The sequence below is a fragment of the Mytilus trossulus genome, chromosome 6 (genome assembly GCF_036588685.1).
Source record: "Mytilus trossulus isolate FHL-02 chromosome 6, PNRI_Mtr1.1.1.hap1, whole genome shotgun sequence".
NCBI classification, from domain to species: Eukaryota; Metazoa; Mollusca; class Bivalvia; order Mytilida; family Mytilidae; genus Mytilus; species Mytilus trossulus.
Window position 1 is genome coordinate 32763672 of NC_086378.1, and position 19790 is coordinate 32783461.

At 31.5% G+C, this 19790-nt stretch overlaps 1 protein-coding gene across 3 annotated transcripts in view; it reads left to right on the top strand.

Annotated features, from left to right (window-relative positions):
* The window catches only part of LOC134721143 (ras-responsive element-binding protein 1-like), a 52585-nt gene extending 36079 nt beyond the window's left edge, over positions 1-16506 (top strand). For all 3 annotated transcript variants that reach the window (XM_063583939.1, XM_063583940.1, XM_063583938.1), the window contains 12 exons: positions 47-552; positions 1003-2155; positions 4188-4365; positions 5240-5912; positions 6364-6721; positions 7632-7921; positions 8893-9103; positions 9627-9800; positions 10697-10893; positions 11475-12072; positions 12538-12803; positions 13328-16506. In XM_063583939.1, the coding sequence (XP_063440009.1) occupies positions 47-552; positions 1003-2155; positions 4188-4365; positions 5240-5912; positions 6364-6721; positions 7632-7921; positions 8893-9103; positions 9627-9800; positions 10697-10893; positions 11475-12072; positions 12538-12803; positions 13328-13531 (4808 nt within the window). In that variant the 3' untranslated portion in view covers positions 13532-16506. The remainder of the gene's footprint in view (positions 1-46; positions 553-1002; positions 2156-4187; positions 4366-5239; positions 5913-6363; positions 6722-7631; positions 7922-8892; positions 9104-9626; positions 9801-10696; positions 10894-11474; positions 12073-12537; positions 12804-13327) is intronic.
* Positions 16507-19790: the final 3284 nt, after the last annotated feature.

The window sequence follows — 19790 nt, forward strand, 5'->3', positions numbered from 1 at the left end:
CATTTTTATTATCTAAGGGAAGTAATCAAGACTATTTTATTTTCAGGAGAGAGACCCTTTAAATGTAAAGTATGTAAAATGTCTTTTACAACAAATGGAAATATGCACAGACATATGAGAATCCATTCTAAGGAAACTGATATTGAAGCTCTTGGAACAAAAATCAGGAAGAAGACTCCAACTTTTAAGCCAAAGGCAATGTTCTTTAGTCCAATAGATTATGACGGAACCTCATTAAATATGTCCACACCAATTCCATCCAGAGAATTTTCTCCAAAAGGTTTAAATTTTGGAGAACCAACAACTCCATCCAGCTATATGTCGCCAAAAGGTCTGAAAAGGACATTCAACTTCGTAGATTGCTCGCCAAACTGGTCACTACCAAAACGTCAACTTTTGGAAGAAAGGTTTAATTCTTCTCTCCCTCCTCAGTCTATTTCATCATTTATTCCACTGGTTGTGCCACAAGAATCACCCAAAATACCATCAGAGCTCACAACAGAAGTGAAAGGGGAACCAGAGCCACAAAGAGTACCAGTAGCTGTCAGACAGGTAATACCAGCTGTTATATGTTAATTGCATTTAAATGATTGATTTCATTTCCTTCACTTGTTTTTAGGAAACAAATGTCATCTTAATTTTATCAGTGTTACAGTTTTCTTATAGGAATTTAAAAAAGATAAATAAGATGATACGTGATTTGGAAACGAAAAGCTGATATTTATTTTTAATTGTAAATAGAGATGTTTTTATTTAGTTGTTTAACATCCTGCGGCAACGTTTAATATATGTCAAGTACATGAGAAGAAATAGTGCTAAGTATTTGATATAGATTTTGATTGATTATTTGATGGACAATTATTTGACAGACAATTATTAATTACAAAATTTATTTAAGAATTTGATATAACTTTTTATTTTGTATATATGTTTTTTCTGCTTTTAACATTTAGTTATCTGTAAAAAAATTGTTTCTTAAATTATGTTTTCGTTTATTTTCAGCCAACGGAGGAAGAAAGAGATCAACTACATTGTCCAGTGTGCAATAAAACATTTCTGTGCAAATATGGTTACCAGAGTCATTTAGAAACTCACCCAGAACTGTCTCAAAACTGTCAACAATGCAATCTATCATTCCAATCGACCAGAGAATTAGATCTACATAAATTAGTTGCTCATAGCAAATCTAAGGATGATGACGAAAAAAGCATAAAATCACCCCTCTCAGAAGCCGTCGTAGGATTTCATGATCTCGGTTTTATGGATTTCTCAGTCACAAAGTTTCCACTTGTTGCCAAATCTTGGTGTGAGGAAAATGTCAGACAATCAAGTAGCGATTATCATAAATATATATGCAAAGAATGTACAAAGGCTTTTCCGTGCAAGAGTGCATTGTTGATGCACATACATACACACAATCCTGAAAAGACGGCTCAATGTCCTCTGTGTGAATGTGACTTTATCGACAACAAAGAACTTCATGTTCACATGGCTAAACACATGGCGGACAAAGCATTCGACGAAGTCATGGATAGCGATGACATCGATGAAGAAGATACTGATGGTCACGGAACACCAGAAATGGTCGGGAAACATGACTTCTTAGCTAGCTTTGGATTGATCGCTGAGAAAAATCCAACGGACGAAAAAATCAAAAAGGAGAAACCCATGTCTGAAACAATATTGAACATGGAAAAGAATGAAAATAACGATTATTTTGCAAAACTTGGACAGGTCTTCTCACCTTTCATATCGCCTATACATCCAATGGGTAAGAAAAATGGCGAGGAAATCAAAAGCATGGCTGAACTGCAAAAGTTAATACAGAGTTCGTCTAATGGTATGATGCCTCCCTTCCCAGCAATACCAGGCATGGAACATCTACATGGTATCAACCTGAATCAGTTCTCCGCCTTCTTACCTTCCATGATACCATACAGCCTTGCCTCACAGATGACACCTACATTAGCCGCCATGATGAGCGCAAGTCAGATGATGAATGCAGCACTAAGTAGTCAAAATATGTCTAGTCCTTTACCAACTCCGCCCCCGAGCAGTGAGAGTGGCAGTGGATCTTCCGGTGAAATGAACAACAAAGGGGTATTCCCATGTAAATACTGTGACATGTTGTTCCCCAACTACAGAGCATTGAAAGGTATGCAGCTTTTATTTTTGTAAAATTCTGAATAAGTTTAAAGTTAATTAAAATTTAGTTATAATTGAAGATTTTTTAAAGATTACATGTAAAACGTAAAAAAGGAATTTTTTTAAATTAGTTTTTTTTTTATGAAAGGGATAGGGATAGAAGAAGCTTAATTTCATTTTTACAGCTTCACATTTTGTAACATAAATATTGCAAATAGAGAGTATTGTAAACTTAAAATAAATGATGACAACAGCATTTTTTAACAATTGTATTTATATTTTATCAATTTGCTCTATAGATGTAAGTATACAGCATCAATTGGATTGTTGTAATATTTTGTGTTAAGTATTACATTGTTGTCCCATCAAAGGTCTTCTGTGCATCTTGATATAATCTGTATGCATATGCTTTTTTTGGGGGGGACCTTAATTTTTTTAAATACAATTTATTATGAATGAATTAGGATGTGGTATTGTAGTCCGTGCTACAATTATTTACCAAAAACTAAATATTTATAGTAAATCTTATGTAATTTTACAAATTTATGCAAATACATTTCAGAATTCTGAAATAGATTAACGATGTAAAAATACAATTACTAACACCCAGGAAGATTTATATTTAGGAATTGTTAATTTAACATTTTTATTTCCATTGAACCAAATTGTAAGTAAAACCAAAAATGTTAAATTGTATAGATAACTTGTAATGACCACTACAGAGGGAAGACTTTCATCCAAAGGGAGGTTTCAATCAATTTTAGATCAATACAGACTTTTTAAAGAATGAATTTTAGAACATAGGAAGGGAGGCTTCATTATTTTAGTGAATTATTTTAAAGATGAGATATTTTGTTTTGTTAATGGGATGGGAGGCATCATTTTTTTTCTTTAGTTAATTACCTGAAGTCATCATTGGAAAAGGGAGGCTTTATTATTTTAGTGAATTAATTTTAAAAGATGAGATACCACACTTTTTTTTTATATTAATGAGATGGGAGGCATCATTTTTTTTTCTTTAGCTAATTTCCTCAAGTCATAATTGTCATCTTTTATCGCTTTCATTTATGATGTATGGTAACTATAAACAAAACAACGATGCAATTTGTATATTTTAATGGATTTCAAAAAAATATAAATAGCTAGCATTATAATGGGAAGCTTGAAATTAATTTATGTATGTAAAAACTTGAGAATTAGCATCTCATTTGCATGCAGATTTATCAAACTTGTCAAGTTATGAAATGATGGATCTTGTAGTTACCTAAGTTGCATATTCTATATGATGAGAACTTCCTGTTTCTTTATGAATGAAATTTTACCTATAAGTGCATGACAGTCGTTTCTTGTTTTATTTTATTTTAAGCATGTAATGTGGCATAATTTTGTGGAGTTGAATTTAATTGGATCAATTGATTAATTGGTCTTGTATTTAAATTGTTTTACTTTTTTATGTAAAAAAAAATGTCTTTCCAACTCTTACTAGTTTATTTTATTTGTGTTGTACATTTGTCAGTTCTGCTTTCTTACTTTTTCATTCTCAATTTTTCACTCACCCTCTAATTAAATTTTTTTTTACTTGATTTTTCTCATCCTCTGATTAAAGAAATATTTTTGATTCAGCTACAACAAATCAGTTTCATGTATCTTTTGGGATGCCCATCATCTTGCTATTTACACCCACCTTATTTTTTGTAATTTTATACTCTATGGTGATGATATATACTATACCATTGTATATAATTGATGAAAATAAATTTAAGTGTTTTTTTTACATTGTTGTAATGTTAAATATTGACTTAAAAAATTAATTATTGCAATTATTGAGAAACAGATTTGCTTTTCTAATTTAAAAAAAATAAAATTTATAAGCAAATTTGTGAAATAATACACAAATATATACCAAAATTTGGTATCTGTATAAAAAGATTGTTGAAATACAAACCACACAAAAATATATGGATGAGAACGGAAATCAAACTTCTAAGATGATCATTGAAAAATATCTTAAAGATTTTTTAATATTTGTTTATGTTTTTCAGGTCATACCCGCACACATTTAGGTCTATCTCCATATAAGTGTAACTTGTGTAGTTACTCCAGCGCTGACAAGAGTACATTGATCAGACATCTAAGAACTCACAATGGAGAGCGACCATTCCAATGTCGGGTTTGTGACTTTGCTTTCACCACCAAGGCAAACTGTGAAAGGCATGTCAGGTAAGCCGGTATATTAATCAGACATCTTAGAACTCGAAATGGAGAGTGACCATTCCAATGTCTTGTTTGTGACTACCTTCATTACCAAGGCAAACTGTAAAGGCATGAAAGAAAAAAAAGTAGATTTTATATTTTTTTTTTTTTAAATTAAAAAGTGATTTTTTGTTTAATGGTTTAAAATTTCGACATATAAAACAGTAGCACAAGAACATATTTTAAGGAAGATACTTTATGAATAAAATGTTTTTTAATTAATACATTAAAAAGATAATTAAGGTTTATATGGTTACACCTGGTACACCTTGTAACATTTTCCCAATTGATTTTAATGATTTAATGACATAATTAATTCTATGAATTGATAAATCATTTCCTTTATGTGCTGTTACAGACCTTATACAGTAAGTGCAAGAAATATATTGTCGCTGAGGTTTATTGATACATTAATGCCTCATAAATGCAGAAAATTTATGCATTAACATGATAATGTACATGTTTTCTTATTTCCTGTATTCACAACCTACACATTTGTACCTGGTCCAGGGGAGATAATTCTACAAAATATTTATTGTCTTTTTACTGAAAGACTCAAGACATGAATATGTATTCAGAGTTCAATGACTTTTTGTATTGTTTTCAATGTAATATAGCCTCTTTGTGCTGAGGCTATAGCCTTTTTGTGAAGAGGCAGCATAAAGTAATCAATCAACATTGTTTAAAAAAATTTCAAAATTAAAATAAAATAAACTTATATTTTTTCAAAAAATAAATACAAAAATGTATTCTTCTTAATAATGAATTTGAATTGCATTTATTCTTAATTATGAAATTTAAATTGATTTTTTTCCCTAATATTGTAATTATTTTTTTACAGGAAGAAGCATGGTAAATTCATGAAGGATGATGTTGAACAAGCTATAGGCTACAATAAGTATGCACTAGAAGATGCCAACTCTTCCACCTCCTTCCATTCACCTGATACAGTATGCAAATATTGCAACATTGATTTCAAATTCTTCCGTGCACTGAAACACCATCTTAGATCACACAGTAGTTGCCGTCAGAAGCCATTCATTTGTACCCGTTGTGATGTTGGATTTTCGACTAAGGCTAACTGTATTCGTCATCTACAGAAACAGCATATAGAAATCTCTAACAACCAGATAGAACAGTACATTACTGTCAAGGAGCCGTTCAATATTGACGATAGCGACAAATCATTTGGAGATTCTGATGACGGTATGCCACCAGAGATAAATGAAAGATCCACTCCCTCTTCTATCATCAGTGGCAAATCATATGCGCCACCTGCTGCTCATACAACCCCATACACCCCAGCTAGCAGCCGTCCAGCCACGCCCGTCCATATTAAATCTGAACCTTTGGATGAGGATGACATTATGCCATTAGATTTCAGTGTTAGGTCTGGTAGTAATACTCCGGTTGGGACCCCTAAGAAGGACCAACCTACAGGTAGAGGGACTGATCAACCTATGGACTTGTCAGTTAAAAAATCACCATCGCCATCACCAGCACCCATATTGAAGGTATTTTTTTTCTAGATATTCAAGTTTTTTTCGTAGATTTTTTAGTAAAAAAAGTAAAAATTCAAATGTTATGTGTTAGCTGTTGCACAATTGTAGTAAATGTTGTTACACCTTTGATTTTAGTGCTGTTGCATATTTGTAATTCATCATTTTGCACATTTGCAATAAAATCTGTTACGCATTTGTAATTGAAGCGGTTGCACATCGGTAATTAAAGATGTTGAATGTTTATAATTTAACCTGTTGAACATTTCTAACTAAGATGAAAAAGGAATAACGTTGGCACTTTTTAATTTTTACTTTTTTTAATTTATGTTTTTTTTTTTAAAGGTAAATGGCTTGTTTATTTCAGAAGTCTTTTATAAATCATATCAATGGGTCGATGTGAGATAAAATTAGCTAACATATTTCAGTATGGAAATGCTATACTAACTTGTTATTGAATTTTCAGGCTAATCTGCTTCAACAGACCAGAGTAATGTATGAAAATAGTGTGCACCAGTGCCAGTTTTGTCCAATGGGATTTTCAAATCCTCGTGCTCTGGAGCGCCATCTTTGGCAGAACCATCCACAGCTTACATCATTGTTAGATCCTTCGTACCTCAAATCACTGTCTGGAATAAACCCAACGGTGACAGAAAAGTTAAAACAAACTGTAAATTTACGTCTCCCGGTACAACCACCGTCAGAGAATTTAGACGATAACGAAACTTCGTCCAGATCATCCAAACTTATGGATAAGATAAATAATCTACAGGCCATGAGGATGGAGAACCAGATCAAAACGGAACCCAGATCTAGTATTTCAGGTAGGTCTTTCTTACAGAACAAAAACATAGAAAGAAAAGTAAATTTATTGGTTGGTGAAAATCCTACTTTATATTATAATTAAGTTTTTATTGTAGAACAAAAAACCTTTCATTACTTAGCACCAAATAAATTTTATATATTAGTATCAACAAGCTAGTCATTGGAATAATTTAAACAATTTAGAAAGCGTACTCAAGTGTATTGCAAGACAATTATATACTTACTTACTTGCTTAGTTCCTGCTATGCCTGGTGGCACATAGTGAAAGAAAATTTTACACAGAACATCTTATTTATTATATTTCTTTAAACCTATAGCTTTACAGTGTTAGGATAAGTGTGTAAGTAAAAGTAGTAACTATTTGAATGCTTTAATTTTGTGTTAGTGTAATTATATTTTGTTTAGTTCTTTTTGTTACAGTCTAGGGGAGATAACTCCTTATTTTTTCATATTATTTTAATTTTATATTTATTTTGTGTGTGTGTTTGTATTTTCAGTTTTATGAGTTATAGATATTTAATTTAAACCCCTGTTTTTCCTTTCATTTTGCAGTTTTTTAATTGTTCAATATAATGATACTTAGAATATGATAAAACTGATTATTAATTTAAAATTAAAAAATAAATAATTGTAAAATACTTATTTTAAACTAAATGAAGACTTTGTTAAAAAAGATGATATACCTATTTTGTAATATTTAATAAGAAATCTTGTTTCTAAGCAAAATAATTGTGAAATATAGATATGCAAAAAAACAAAAAAAAAACCCAAAAGACCCACAATGATGTGTTCTGGAATTTAAAAAAAATACAATAATCTATTCGAAAATAAAAAAAAATATACAATAATCCATACTGGAATTTTAAGAAAATACAACAGAATTGATATGCAAGATTTTTTATCTTCTAGGTGACAGTAGTGATTTAGCATCTGTGAATAGAATTTTAGAATCAGCCAACTCCCACCATTTTCAGTCATTTTTGTTACGTGAAAGTGGCAGTATTACAAATGAAATAATGAGAAATCGTTTGAACTTGTTGAGAAGTGTCAATCCAGATAGGAGCCGAGAGGAAAGACCAATAGAACCTAGACCTGACAGTAATGAATCAGCATCTAGACCAAGACCAGAGGACCCATCTGATAGCAGAGACAGTCAGGAGATACCTATGATGATGGATATAGGGGATCTTCCAAAACAGGTAATAAATCATGTGATCTAAATGTTCTTAATAGCTTGCTGTTCGGTGTGAGGCAAGTCTCCGTGTTGAAGGCCATATCTTGACCTATAATTGTTTACTTTTAGAAATTGTTATTTGGATGGAGAGTTGTCTCATTTGCACTCATACCACATCTTCCTATATCTATTTATCACATTCAAACTTAAAGCTTTCAGAAATATAGTGATAGGAGTGTTTGTAGGGTCCTTCTTTTCCTACATTTGTTTCCCCACACTTCTGAAACAGTTGACAGGTTTTTGTGAAATCTCACCCATTCATTTTAATGAGTGTTTGAACTGAATTTTAATGTGCGTATTGTTATGCGTTTATTTTTCTACATTGGTTAGAGGTATAGGGGGAGGGTTGAGATCTCACAAACATGTTTAACCCCGCCGCATTTTTGCGCCTGTCCCAAGTCAGGAGCCTCTGGCCTTTGTTAGTCTTGTATTATTTTTATATTAGTTTCTTGTGTACAATTTGGAAATTAGTATGGCGTTCATTATCACTGAACTAGTATATATTTGTTTAGGGGCCAGCTGAAGGACGCCTCGGGGTGCGGGAATTTCTCGCTACATTGAAGACCTGTTGGTGACCTTCTGCTGTTGTTTTTTATTTGGTCGGGTTGTTGTCTCTTTGACACATTCCCCTTTTCCATTCTCAATTTTATTATATCCTTTGGCATGATATAGACTAGTCAAATCAACACACGTTTGTAGTAACTTCTCTTCCTAAACCCCTAATTAGAATTCTCTTTCAGTTGATGATATTCTTGTGCCTTTCTTTGAGAAATTGAGATGTAATTGCTTCTTTCGGTAAAAGTTCATGTATAAATAGAAAAATGTTGACCATGATGTGTCTAAAAATAAAAATAACATTTGTTTATAGTTATTCAAGCAAATTATTATGTAACTAAGATAATTGTTTTCATCATTTTTTTTTTTTTTTTCATTTAGCTTGAACACTTCGCCAGACTAGAGAAGCAAAGAGCCTTACAACATCAGTTCAATATTCCAACTACTGTTGACAAAAAAATGGATGATAAAAGTGCAATAAAAAAGAAGAGGAATTCATATGCTGACTCTCCACATAAACTGCAGTGTCCATATTGTACCAGAACATTCCCATGGGTTAGCTCCCTTACAAGGCATCTCCTGACACATACTGGTTAGTAAGATTTGTTTAATGTAATTTAATTTGTTATTTGATTTTTTTTTCTTGTTAATAAATTAGTTGGAATTGAAACAGAGATGCATAAAATGTCATTGGTTTTGAACACTGGATTAATTATTATTCGTGGGATACCAGTTTTGAGGAACTAGCTTGTACGACAGAACCACAAATTTATAATAGATATAGGAAGATGTGGTGTGAGTGCCAATGAGACAACTCTCCATCCAAATAACAATTTAAAAATTAAACCATTATAGGTTAAAGTACGGCCTTCAACACGGAGCCTTGGCTCACACCGAACAACAAGCTATAAAGGGCCCCAAAATTACTAGTGTAAAACCATTCAAACGGGAAAACCAACGGTCTAATATAAGTTTACCAAGTACAAATTTCCTATAGGCTCTTAATAACTCAATTAGATATCTGTATAGATTGTATACTGAAGAAATGAATTAAAGATGAGATATCATTTATTTGAATTTTTATTCCATTTGCTAATTTATTCATATGTTTACAGGTCAGAAACCATTCAAATGTCCAAGATGTCCAGTCACATTCTCGACCAAGTCTAACCGAGAGAGACATCTGATAAGAAAACATGGTGTTAATATGTTGGACCCACTGTCTCGTCAAACTATGGATCGTCCATATAAATGTCATTTATGTGTATTTAGCTCTTTCTCTACACAAGGTAAATACAAACTATTCAATTGATTTATACACATATTTCTAACAGTTAAAGAGATTACCAAAATATTCAATATAAGTTGACCTTATTCAAAGTAACATCAGTAATCTGTTACTGTAAATTCAGAAATTATTGAGTGCATTTATTATTGCCATTTTGTCAGTTAAGACTTTAATGCGATTCTAATTTTTAAGATTTTGAGATAATTCCTGTTTAATTCATATAAAATATTTCAAAATGCGAGTTTAAATTATTGCGTTTACAACTTGCATTTTTCACAATAATAAAAACCTAAAATAATTTCTGAATTTACAGTTACCTATGTTGGGTTGAAAAAATCTGTATACAAAGTCTGTAGCTGTAATTGAGTTGATATAAGTACCTTATAAAAAGACCTTCATAGTCTTGTATATATTTTTATGCACTTTCATAAGATTGACTTCTATTGCAGCTCAAATGAATGTTTAACCTGAAAAATTAAAAAAGACCGCCTAACAGGCAATGTTGAACTCATAAGAGACATACTGTAATACCAAGTTTTTTTTCGATATCCAAACAGTTAGATATTAGTTAAGCTTACAACATATTTAATGATTAGCAAATTGACTACTGTAAATTCAGAAATTAATGCGAGGTTTTTATTATTGCGAAAAATGCGACTGAGTTGTAAACGCAATAATTTAAACTCTCATTTTGAAATATTTTATATGAATTTAACAGGATTTTTCTCAAAATCGTAAAAATTAAAATCGCATTTAAGCCTAAAATGACATAATCGCAATAATAAATGAACGCAATAATTTCTGAATTTACAGTATTAATTTCTCATATTACATAGGATTAAGTTAGATATATAATATTTTTGCACATGTTAAAAACTTTTCTTTTACTCGTTACAGGCAATCTATTGAAGCATTATAAGGAGAGACATCCAAACAGTTCACTCCCAGAAGGTCTAGCCGAGTTAGACAGAGTTGTGACAATCGGTATGAGTAAGACAATACCTCCAGAAGAGAGGGGACTGGGATCTAATGGTAGCTTCTATGACAGTAATGACAGTAGCTACCTAGCTGAAGAACAGATGAATAAGTCTATGGTAAGTAGAAACAAATGACAGATATAGGTTATGGTTCCTTCTCCATACTTTAAACTAACTCATTTTCATGACTTAAGAGAGGAGTGATTAAAATAGTTGTGAATAAGTGAAACTATGTACTTCTCTGAACATAGAAGTTAAAACCCTACACAAATTGTGGTGGAAACAGCTGAAAAATGCAAAACCTTAAAAAATATATGTACAAAAATTAGTTAGATCAGAGTGTACATTATTACTGTCATTCTCTTTCTAGAATTTAAAAATCAGGCTGCAGCTACATTTTTCCAACCTTGTGATCTTTTGTTAAATCAAATCACCAATCAAATTACATATTTAAACATTTTTAAATGTAATGCATACTCAGGGAACACACTCTCCATGTCTCTTTAATTTCATTTATTGAGTATTACACAAAGGATATGCTCATAAGAACTTTGATATCAATTTATTTTCATATTGTTGAATTTGTTTGTCATCATTTTGCCAGCAAAGACTTAGTTTAAGGTAGTGTCATTTGATTTATTTTCATTTGAACACAATGTTAAAACTGTGTTTTATATGTTTTCAATTATCTGTTATAGGATAGAGAGGTACTCGAGGACAGACTGATGTCCAGTGGTAGATCTGAACCTGATGAAGATGACCTTGAGATTGACGAGTCTCCTGAAGTTCCACAACGTACAGAAGATATCCGCCCATTCAGCGGCACTGGCGAAAAACAACTGAATCCTGAACGCGACAACTACAATGTTGACAAGATCACTGAATGCTGGAAATGTTGCGAGAAATTTGTCTCCCGTAAATTATTAGTTCGTCATTTGAAGGAACACAATATTGATCTGCCATTTAAATGCTACCTATGTGATGCCTCGTATTTCAGTAGAAAAGAATGTTTGTTTCATCAGGAAAGAAACCACAATTCTGATTGGTTGATCTTGAAAGACAAAAATAAAGTTGATGAAATAGGTGATTTTTCGAAGCACATGGATAAAGTTGTGGAAAACAATCTTAACAAGGTGGATCAAGATGTTGTCTTGGAGATTCCAGGACAGAATGCCGATGATCCAAAGATGGAGGTTGTGTCAGCTGATTATATGCAGCGTAAAGTGTACTGTTCCCTTTGTCCTAAGAGATTCTGGTCTCTACAAGACCTTAGGAGACACATGAGATCTCATACAGGTTAGTATATTATATTTGCATTGGGGATATTTGTTCATGTATTCAGTTTGTTAGATATGGGTCAAATATCAAGTTTTGGTCAGTTTGCCAGAGAAAGCCTCTTAAATTTTCTTATTTAAATTTTGCAAAAAGATATCAAAATAAAATCATGTCAAGATGAAATTGAGAATGGAAATAGGGAATGTGTTAAAGAGACAACAACCAAACCAAAGAGCAGAAAACAGTTCAAGACCACCAATGAGACTCAAATTTAAATATCAGTATATATGTATATTCCTGCAATTTTTAAAATACCTGTATGATGAAACTTATTGATAAACAGTCATACTTGTTCTATATTCAAGCCAAACATGTTTTGGTTTTTTTTTCATATGAAAATTACAAGTAATTCCACTTATATTTGAAAATTTTGCATTTAAATTTTGTTATTTGTAATTTAATTGGAATAATTCTACTTAATTGCAGGAGAAAGACCATTTGAATGTGACATCTGTCAGAAAAGATTTACATTGAAACACAGCATGATGAGACATCGTAAGAAACATGCTGATTCTGGATCTCTCAGTCCCAGCGATGATGAAGCTGAAAACAACAATGAAGAACAGTCAGCACATAAGGCTGTCAATCGCCCAATTCTACCTCGCCTACCTATGACTATTCCTGCCATGAGCATGCCTGTTATGCCTTCCATCTCTCTTGGAACCAGTTTAAATGGAGGAGAAAGTGTTGGGGTAATTATTAATATAACTTGAATTTTTGTAATTGAAGCTAATTTATAAACTGTCTTGTGTCATAATTGAGCTTTTCACTTTTAAAATCCTTCAATCAGTCAAAGTCAAACATTAATTTTAGAGTTTTCTACGTGACCTATGGGCAAAAGATTTTTCCTTCTTGGCCAAAATCAGATTTATTCACATCATAGGACTTATTTTTATTTATTCAATACCTATTTTCATTCCTTTCTAGGATAAATGTGAACCCCAAATATATATGAATTTCGTATACTACTTGTATGCAAAACAAATTCTGACTTACATAATCAAGTGTCTATGAAATATATATTGTTTTTCAATCAACAAATATTGGTACCCACAATTTTTAATAAATCTGCTGCAGCTGAAGATTTCTTTATTTATTTCCAAATGCTTTTGGATAATGGAAATTATAGAAATTTAAATCCATCTGTTACATTATAATCATGTAGTTGAGGCCTCATTTAAGAAACAAAAGCAACAATTCTTATTTATCATTTCAGGAATCTCGTGGACATTATACCCTTCCACCAGTCATCACCTCTAAATCAACGACACCATCTGCTACGATCTCAACCCCATCTCTAGGGTCTCTAGGAAAGGATTCCACAGCTGACATGTTACATAACCTACTAGGAGTCGATGTATCATCTATTGACAAGATGTTAGATTCTGTAGACTCTGCTACACAATTACTCGGAATGTAGAGCTGCTGAATATTCTGTGGTGACTCGCTTACTCCACAGCTGACATGTTACATAACCTACTAGGAGTCGATGTATCATCTATTGACAAGATGTTAGATTCCGTAGATTCTGCTACACAATTACTTGGAATGTAGAGCTGCTACATATTCCGTCGCCATTCACTTACTCGACATAATACCACCTTGACAGATTGAGTTTTTCAAGATGCAAGATTTGATACGAGTTATAGCTTCACTGTCTCTTTTGTCTCTCTATCGCAAGAAATTGATTTGAGTTGTAGCTTCACTGTCTCTTTATTGTCTTTCTCTCTTAGTGGGATAGAGTGACAAAGATTGACAATTCACAGTAGATTTAGTTATGGAATGAATGTTTGAATGTTATAATCTGCTAAGTAACTGTACATTGCACAAGAGTGACCTTTGACCTTTGGTTTGAAATTTATATCTTATTTATTATCTAGATTTATAGTAATGAACTAGAAATTATAATGAGTTTATGCTGTAGAAATATGATACGATAGACCGTTGGATGATTTGTCCAAGTTATATTTAGCGGTAGTTAAACATCAAATTAACATTGTATGGTTAGAGAATACTTCTAGATGCTTAATTTTAGAATATGACCATATTTAATTATCTTTTTGTGTTCTGGTCTTGGCTTTTCACAATCACACGATGACTGTTTGTGTTCAAGATATTTTTTCTTAAAGATTATTTATACCATGACTATGTATATATACATATGTATTTGCTCATGTTTTTACTAGAAATGAGTTTAAATTTCCCTATAAAGTGATTGAAAATGGAATGGACTTATATATAGTTGGATATAATTGCAGTGCTTTGAACGGAAATTATTGTCTTTTTTATTAGAAGAAACCTGTGATAATAATGTATATAGAATTTTATTGTTTTTATGTTTAATCGTTTCTATGTTTAATCAGGGAGGACACATCTGTATAATACATATCTTTTTGATTATTAACCGATTATTAATGATTTTCTTTGATGTTGAAAGAGGTTAAAATACATGAATTTGAGTTTGAAAATCGCTAGGAATACATGTATTGCGTAATGTTTCATGAAATTAACAATGAAGGAAAAATCATTAGTAATGTACAATTGTATATTTTTTAGAATATCTATTTAGATGTATTGTAAATATATTGATTTCTCTATTTATTTTGACCAGATTTTGTTATATTAAGTATTCAAAGGGCAGATTTTTTAAACGACTAGTCACATTATTTCAATGTTTTTTTCATATCTGAAAAAGTAAGACTGTGAAACAATTATATTCAAGTTAAATGTCAAATAATTATGACTATTCAATACATATTAAAAGGATTGATGGCAGCAAAATTTTTGAAAATATATTTGACAACACTTAGAAGACAATAAATTGAAAATTTATGTATAAACTTTATTAGTCAGATTCTTCATATAATTGTAGAACTGTTTTGAGTAAGAGTTATTGCTCTTTGAATATACATGTATAGTAGATGCTTTATAGTGTTTGCTTTGTGGCAATCTTTAAGTAAATGATACTAGTCTTTATGTTCAAGACGTTAAGTAATAGAAATAGCACCATACCACTATAGCAGGAACTTAATGGAATGAAACATGGAAAAGAATGAAATTGGATATCAAAAACGCATATTGTTCAATATAACACTTTCTTAAATGAAAAACAATTGTTAGAAAGTCATTAAACAGCTGTTGATGGTATGGTTCTGTTTTTATTTTTTAAGGTTTGAATATTTTAATTGTAAAATACCAGTTATTGTTGTATTACTAATTTATTTATTTTTACTTATTAATTTGTATATACTATCAATTTTCTTTTTTTTTCTTTTTGGAGAAAAAAGATAAGAATTTGTGAAATATTATATTTGTTTTTATATTGTATACATTTATTGAGTTTTAAATGAATGGCTGGCTTCCAACTCAATATTTAATTTAGATCAATTTAGTTTTTGGTTGAATTTACATTTAGAATTTTTGATGATATATAGAAAAAAACTAAGTCATTCCTAGATAGACATATTTTTTGAAAATGTTTTTTGTACATTCCATTATTTACTGTAAGTTTAGTTCAAGTTATCATATTTTGTAAGTTTTGAATTGGAAAATAGAGGTTTATTTGAAAAAAAAACGCAAATAAATTGTCATCTTTTTGAGGGGTTTATGGATATTGGCTGTGGAAAATTTTCACACATATGTGTTTTGATTGCACTTTTTGATAGGGGGATGGATCAGTAATTTAAATGTTGTTTGAAGAATTTCTTAAAATTACATCAAGAAAAAAAAACAAGTAAACATGTTAAAATGTTTTGTCAATATCAGTATTCATTTTGTAATTTATGTTTAATATTGGCACTAATTTTGAATTTCATTCTGCTGTTTAGAAAATTATTGTTACCTGAGGCTGTTTCATTGGTTCAACTTGAACTAGGGGAAGGGGCTATTCAGTATTGTGAACAACCAATTAACAAAATTTAGAGAAAAATAAGTAAGGCTTGCTACAGAAAAAAAAGTAAAAAAAAAATAAGCTTAACTATTTAAATAGTAAAAAATATGTAATTACTAATATCTTGTAGGATATTTTGTCTCGGGTGTAAGATTTTATTCTGTAATAAAATTCTGTTGGTAATGATACAACTACACCAGTAGGTATTCAACAGATACTTCCCTTTTCATTTTCATGTTGTAATGAAAAAGCTTTTATCAGTTTCTTTTAAATGTATACATATATTTTGAATTTACATGATCATAAACAGAAGTCTCAGTTTTCAAGTGCTTATCAAAGTGAACTTACAATTCTATATATAGACCTGATGACATTCCTATATGGAAACATTCTCTTGTTTTTATTAGTTGTAGATGTTTTGTTTTTTAAATGTTTGTGTGTTCTTTTCATTTCCCAGTATTTTGTTCTGTCTAATGGTGTTGTAATAAACATCTCAAATAAACTAATTTGTCTTATATTTCTTTATCCTACACAAAAAGTTCAGGAGCATTGAAGGATCACATCACTTTCTTTTTGTCTCAAATTGTTTCAAATGATAACTTTTATATGTTTCTTGCTTTAATGAAATGAAAGAGATTCAGATGGTTAATATTCCACTAGAAGTGACATAGACCCAGTGTTAGTTCAAAGTAAAATAACAAAAGTACTGAACTCCAAGGAAAAATCTAAACGAAAAGTCCCTCAGCAAATGGCAAAATCAAAAGCTCAAACACATCGAACGAATGGATAACAGGTGTCACATTTCTGACTTGGTACATGCATTTCACATCTTTATGTAGAAACTGGTAGATCAAACTTCTTTTTACAGCTAGCCAAACCTCTCACTTGTATGACAAACTCCATAGATTTCATTATATGTGTGAACAAAACAACCAGACATAATAGGTAACAATGTCAAAAATAGGTGTACAGAAGTCAACATTGTGTTATAATCTCAATCACTATAAAGATATGTCAGGAAAGAAAAATCTGAACGCTTATATACAAAGCACATTATAAAAAAGATAACCCCAGTTACAAATTGTTTACCAGAGCACAATAAAACAATGACGGGTAGAAGCTAGTAACGATCAGTAACTCTAGTTTCCTAAATTCGTAGCACTTTTTGTCTGGATTGACCATCACCAGTTACTCTCAAACACACCAAAAAGAGTTGGATGCATAAATACGTTGACTGGAAAGGATCTTCATCACGACATCTAAGGGATCTAAAACAATAGACAAATCCAACTAAGTCAACATTGACTAGAGAGTTGGAACCCAATTTTCCTAATACTTAAAAAAAAATCAGATTACTTTGCTGATAAAACGATCGGGGGCTAATACTGAAAATAACAGCCAATTACTTCGTGCTTACAAAGTTCTTTATGGATAAGTTTTCAAGGAACGCTCAAACTCATACATTTAATATCCGGGGAGGTATAAATACGTTAGAAACAATAGGAGATACGATCAACACGACCTGGAGTATATATACGGCTATAATGTTTTGATAACACGAATCAGCAATACAGTATTTTTTTTTTTACATATACCCTAGTTTAATTATAAAATATTTTCCTTGGTTTAAATGAATGGATGAATTTTATTGTCCCGTTTCAAATCAAAACTACCCTATCAATTATATCCGGTGTGAAATTTATGCTGGCCTGTGTTTCACAAAAAACTGAAGACTAAACTTGATCATAAGTTTACTGACTTTTTTATTACTTCAGATCAGTTTTATAAGTCATTAGATGTTTTATTATATGGTAATTTTTATAAATATCCTGTTACAAAACTTTGAATTTTTCGAAAAAAAACTAAGGATTTTCTTATCCCAGGAATACATTACTGTAGCCGTATTTGGCACAACTTTTTGGAAATTTTGGGTCCTCAATGCTCTTCAACTTTGAATCTGTTTGACTTTATAACTATTTTGATATGAGCGTCAATGATGAGTCTTATGTAGAAGAAAGGCACGTCTAGCCTGGGATCCAGCCCAATCTAGCTGCGCGTCGTAAGGGCCAGGTGGGGAACAAATACCATGTGATCGATTCAGTGCCAGTTGACTCTGAATCTAAAGTGAGGCTGAATAAATATTTGCATAAATTTTGATGTTTGATGTAAACCAGCACAATGGGAATCCAATTGACACCTTTGACATGTAAAATCTTAAACTTTTAACTTTCTCACCAGGCGATTGCTGATAAGAATTAACCCTTTTCTGCTTACTGTTTATTAGCATACTACTAATTAGATATGATAACATCAATTCATAAAGAAAAATAATTACAGTCTAATTTTTACTTATTGATGTTAAAAAAGAATTGATTGGATACAGATGTAAAACAAACATTGAGGAAAAAATTAGTATGAACCGATCATTGACAGGCAGTACATTGATACACGCCTGGCTATACTGACAAGATTAGCCAGGACCCCAGGCTAAGGCGCGTCTGGCGTATTAATTTATAATCCTGGTACCTTTGATAATTATTATTTGGGTGTTTCTCTGGGCTGAGTGTTCTTGCGTTTGTTTGTGCCGTATTTCTGTCAAGCAGTGATGCCATTTTAGACAAAATTACATTGTCATCTAAATGGTATGTTTGGCTAGCCATGAAAACAGGTCCAACCCACCATTTGTCTTAAAATGTCCTGTACCAAGTGTGGAATATGACATTTGTTTTCAAATAGTTCGTTTTGATATATGTTGTATTGGCGTTTGTTTTTTCTTGCACTTCAGTGTTTCTGTTGTCTCGTTGCTTTCATCGTACAGCTGATGTGTTTTCCTCGGTTTGAATTTGTTACCCGGATTTGTTTTCTCTCAATCTTTTTGTGACTTTTGAACAGCGGTGACCAATTATGCCTTTATTCAAAATTAAAACGAGAAATTATGAAGGTAAAATATTTTTGACCGTGCCTTACAACCTTTTGGACAAAACATGTTCGAAACAAAAGATTCCAACATTCCAGGAAACACAATGAAATCATAGACACTTGATGTTAATGACAAGTTCGATATTTTACTGGCCAACTGAGTAACATTTGTCAGATTTCAATACATAATGAGAAAGTGTTATCTCCCTTTGAATGCAATAATTAATTACGACATAAAATTATTTGCAATTGAAATATATAGTTTGAAGCACGAAATAGTGTTTTAATCTGAGAAAGGTTTAATTTTGAAAGTTGTACCTGTCAGTTTACAGATATGGAATATTTGTTTCACAGATGACAACGGATACTACTATTTTGTTTTACTGCAATGCCGCCCCTTTCCCATGAAGGCACTTACAAAATTAGACAAAATTAACTACTTGAGTTAACATTGAGTTGTTCATAATTATAAATTGACTGTTAACAAAACTTTGAATTTTTGAAAAATAAGGCTTTTCTACCTCAGGAATATATTACCTTAGCTGTATTTGGCAAAACATTTAGGAATTTGTGGTCCTCACTGCTCTTCAACTTCGTGATTTATTTAGCCTTTTTAACATTTTTTAATTCGAGCGTCACTGATTCATGAGTATTTTGAAGGCGAATCGCGCGTCTGGCGTAAATATAAAATCTTGATCCTGGTTTCTACACTGTAAATAAAAGTGTTAAGAATCTGAACACTTTTTGAACACCCTTTTGTAACACTTCTGGAACGCGTAACAGTGTTCTAAATATTAACATTGGTGTTCCAGATTTTAATAGTATGTGTGCATCTTTCGAACGCTATGTGTGTTATTCTTGAACGGATAGT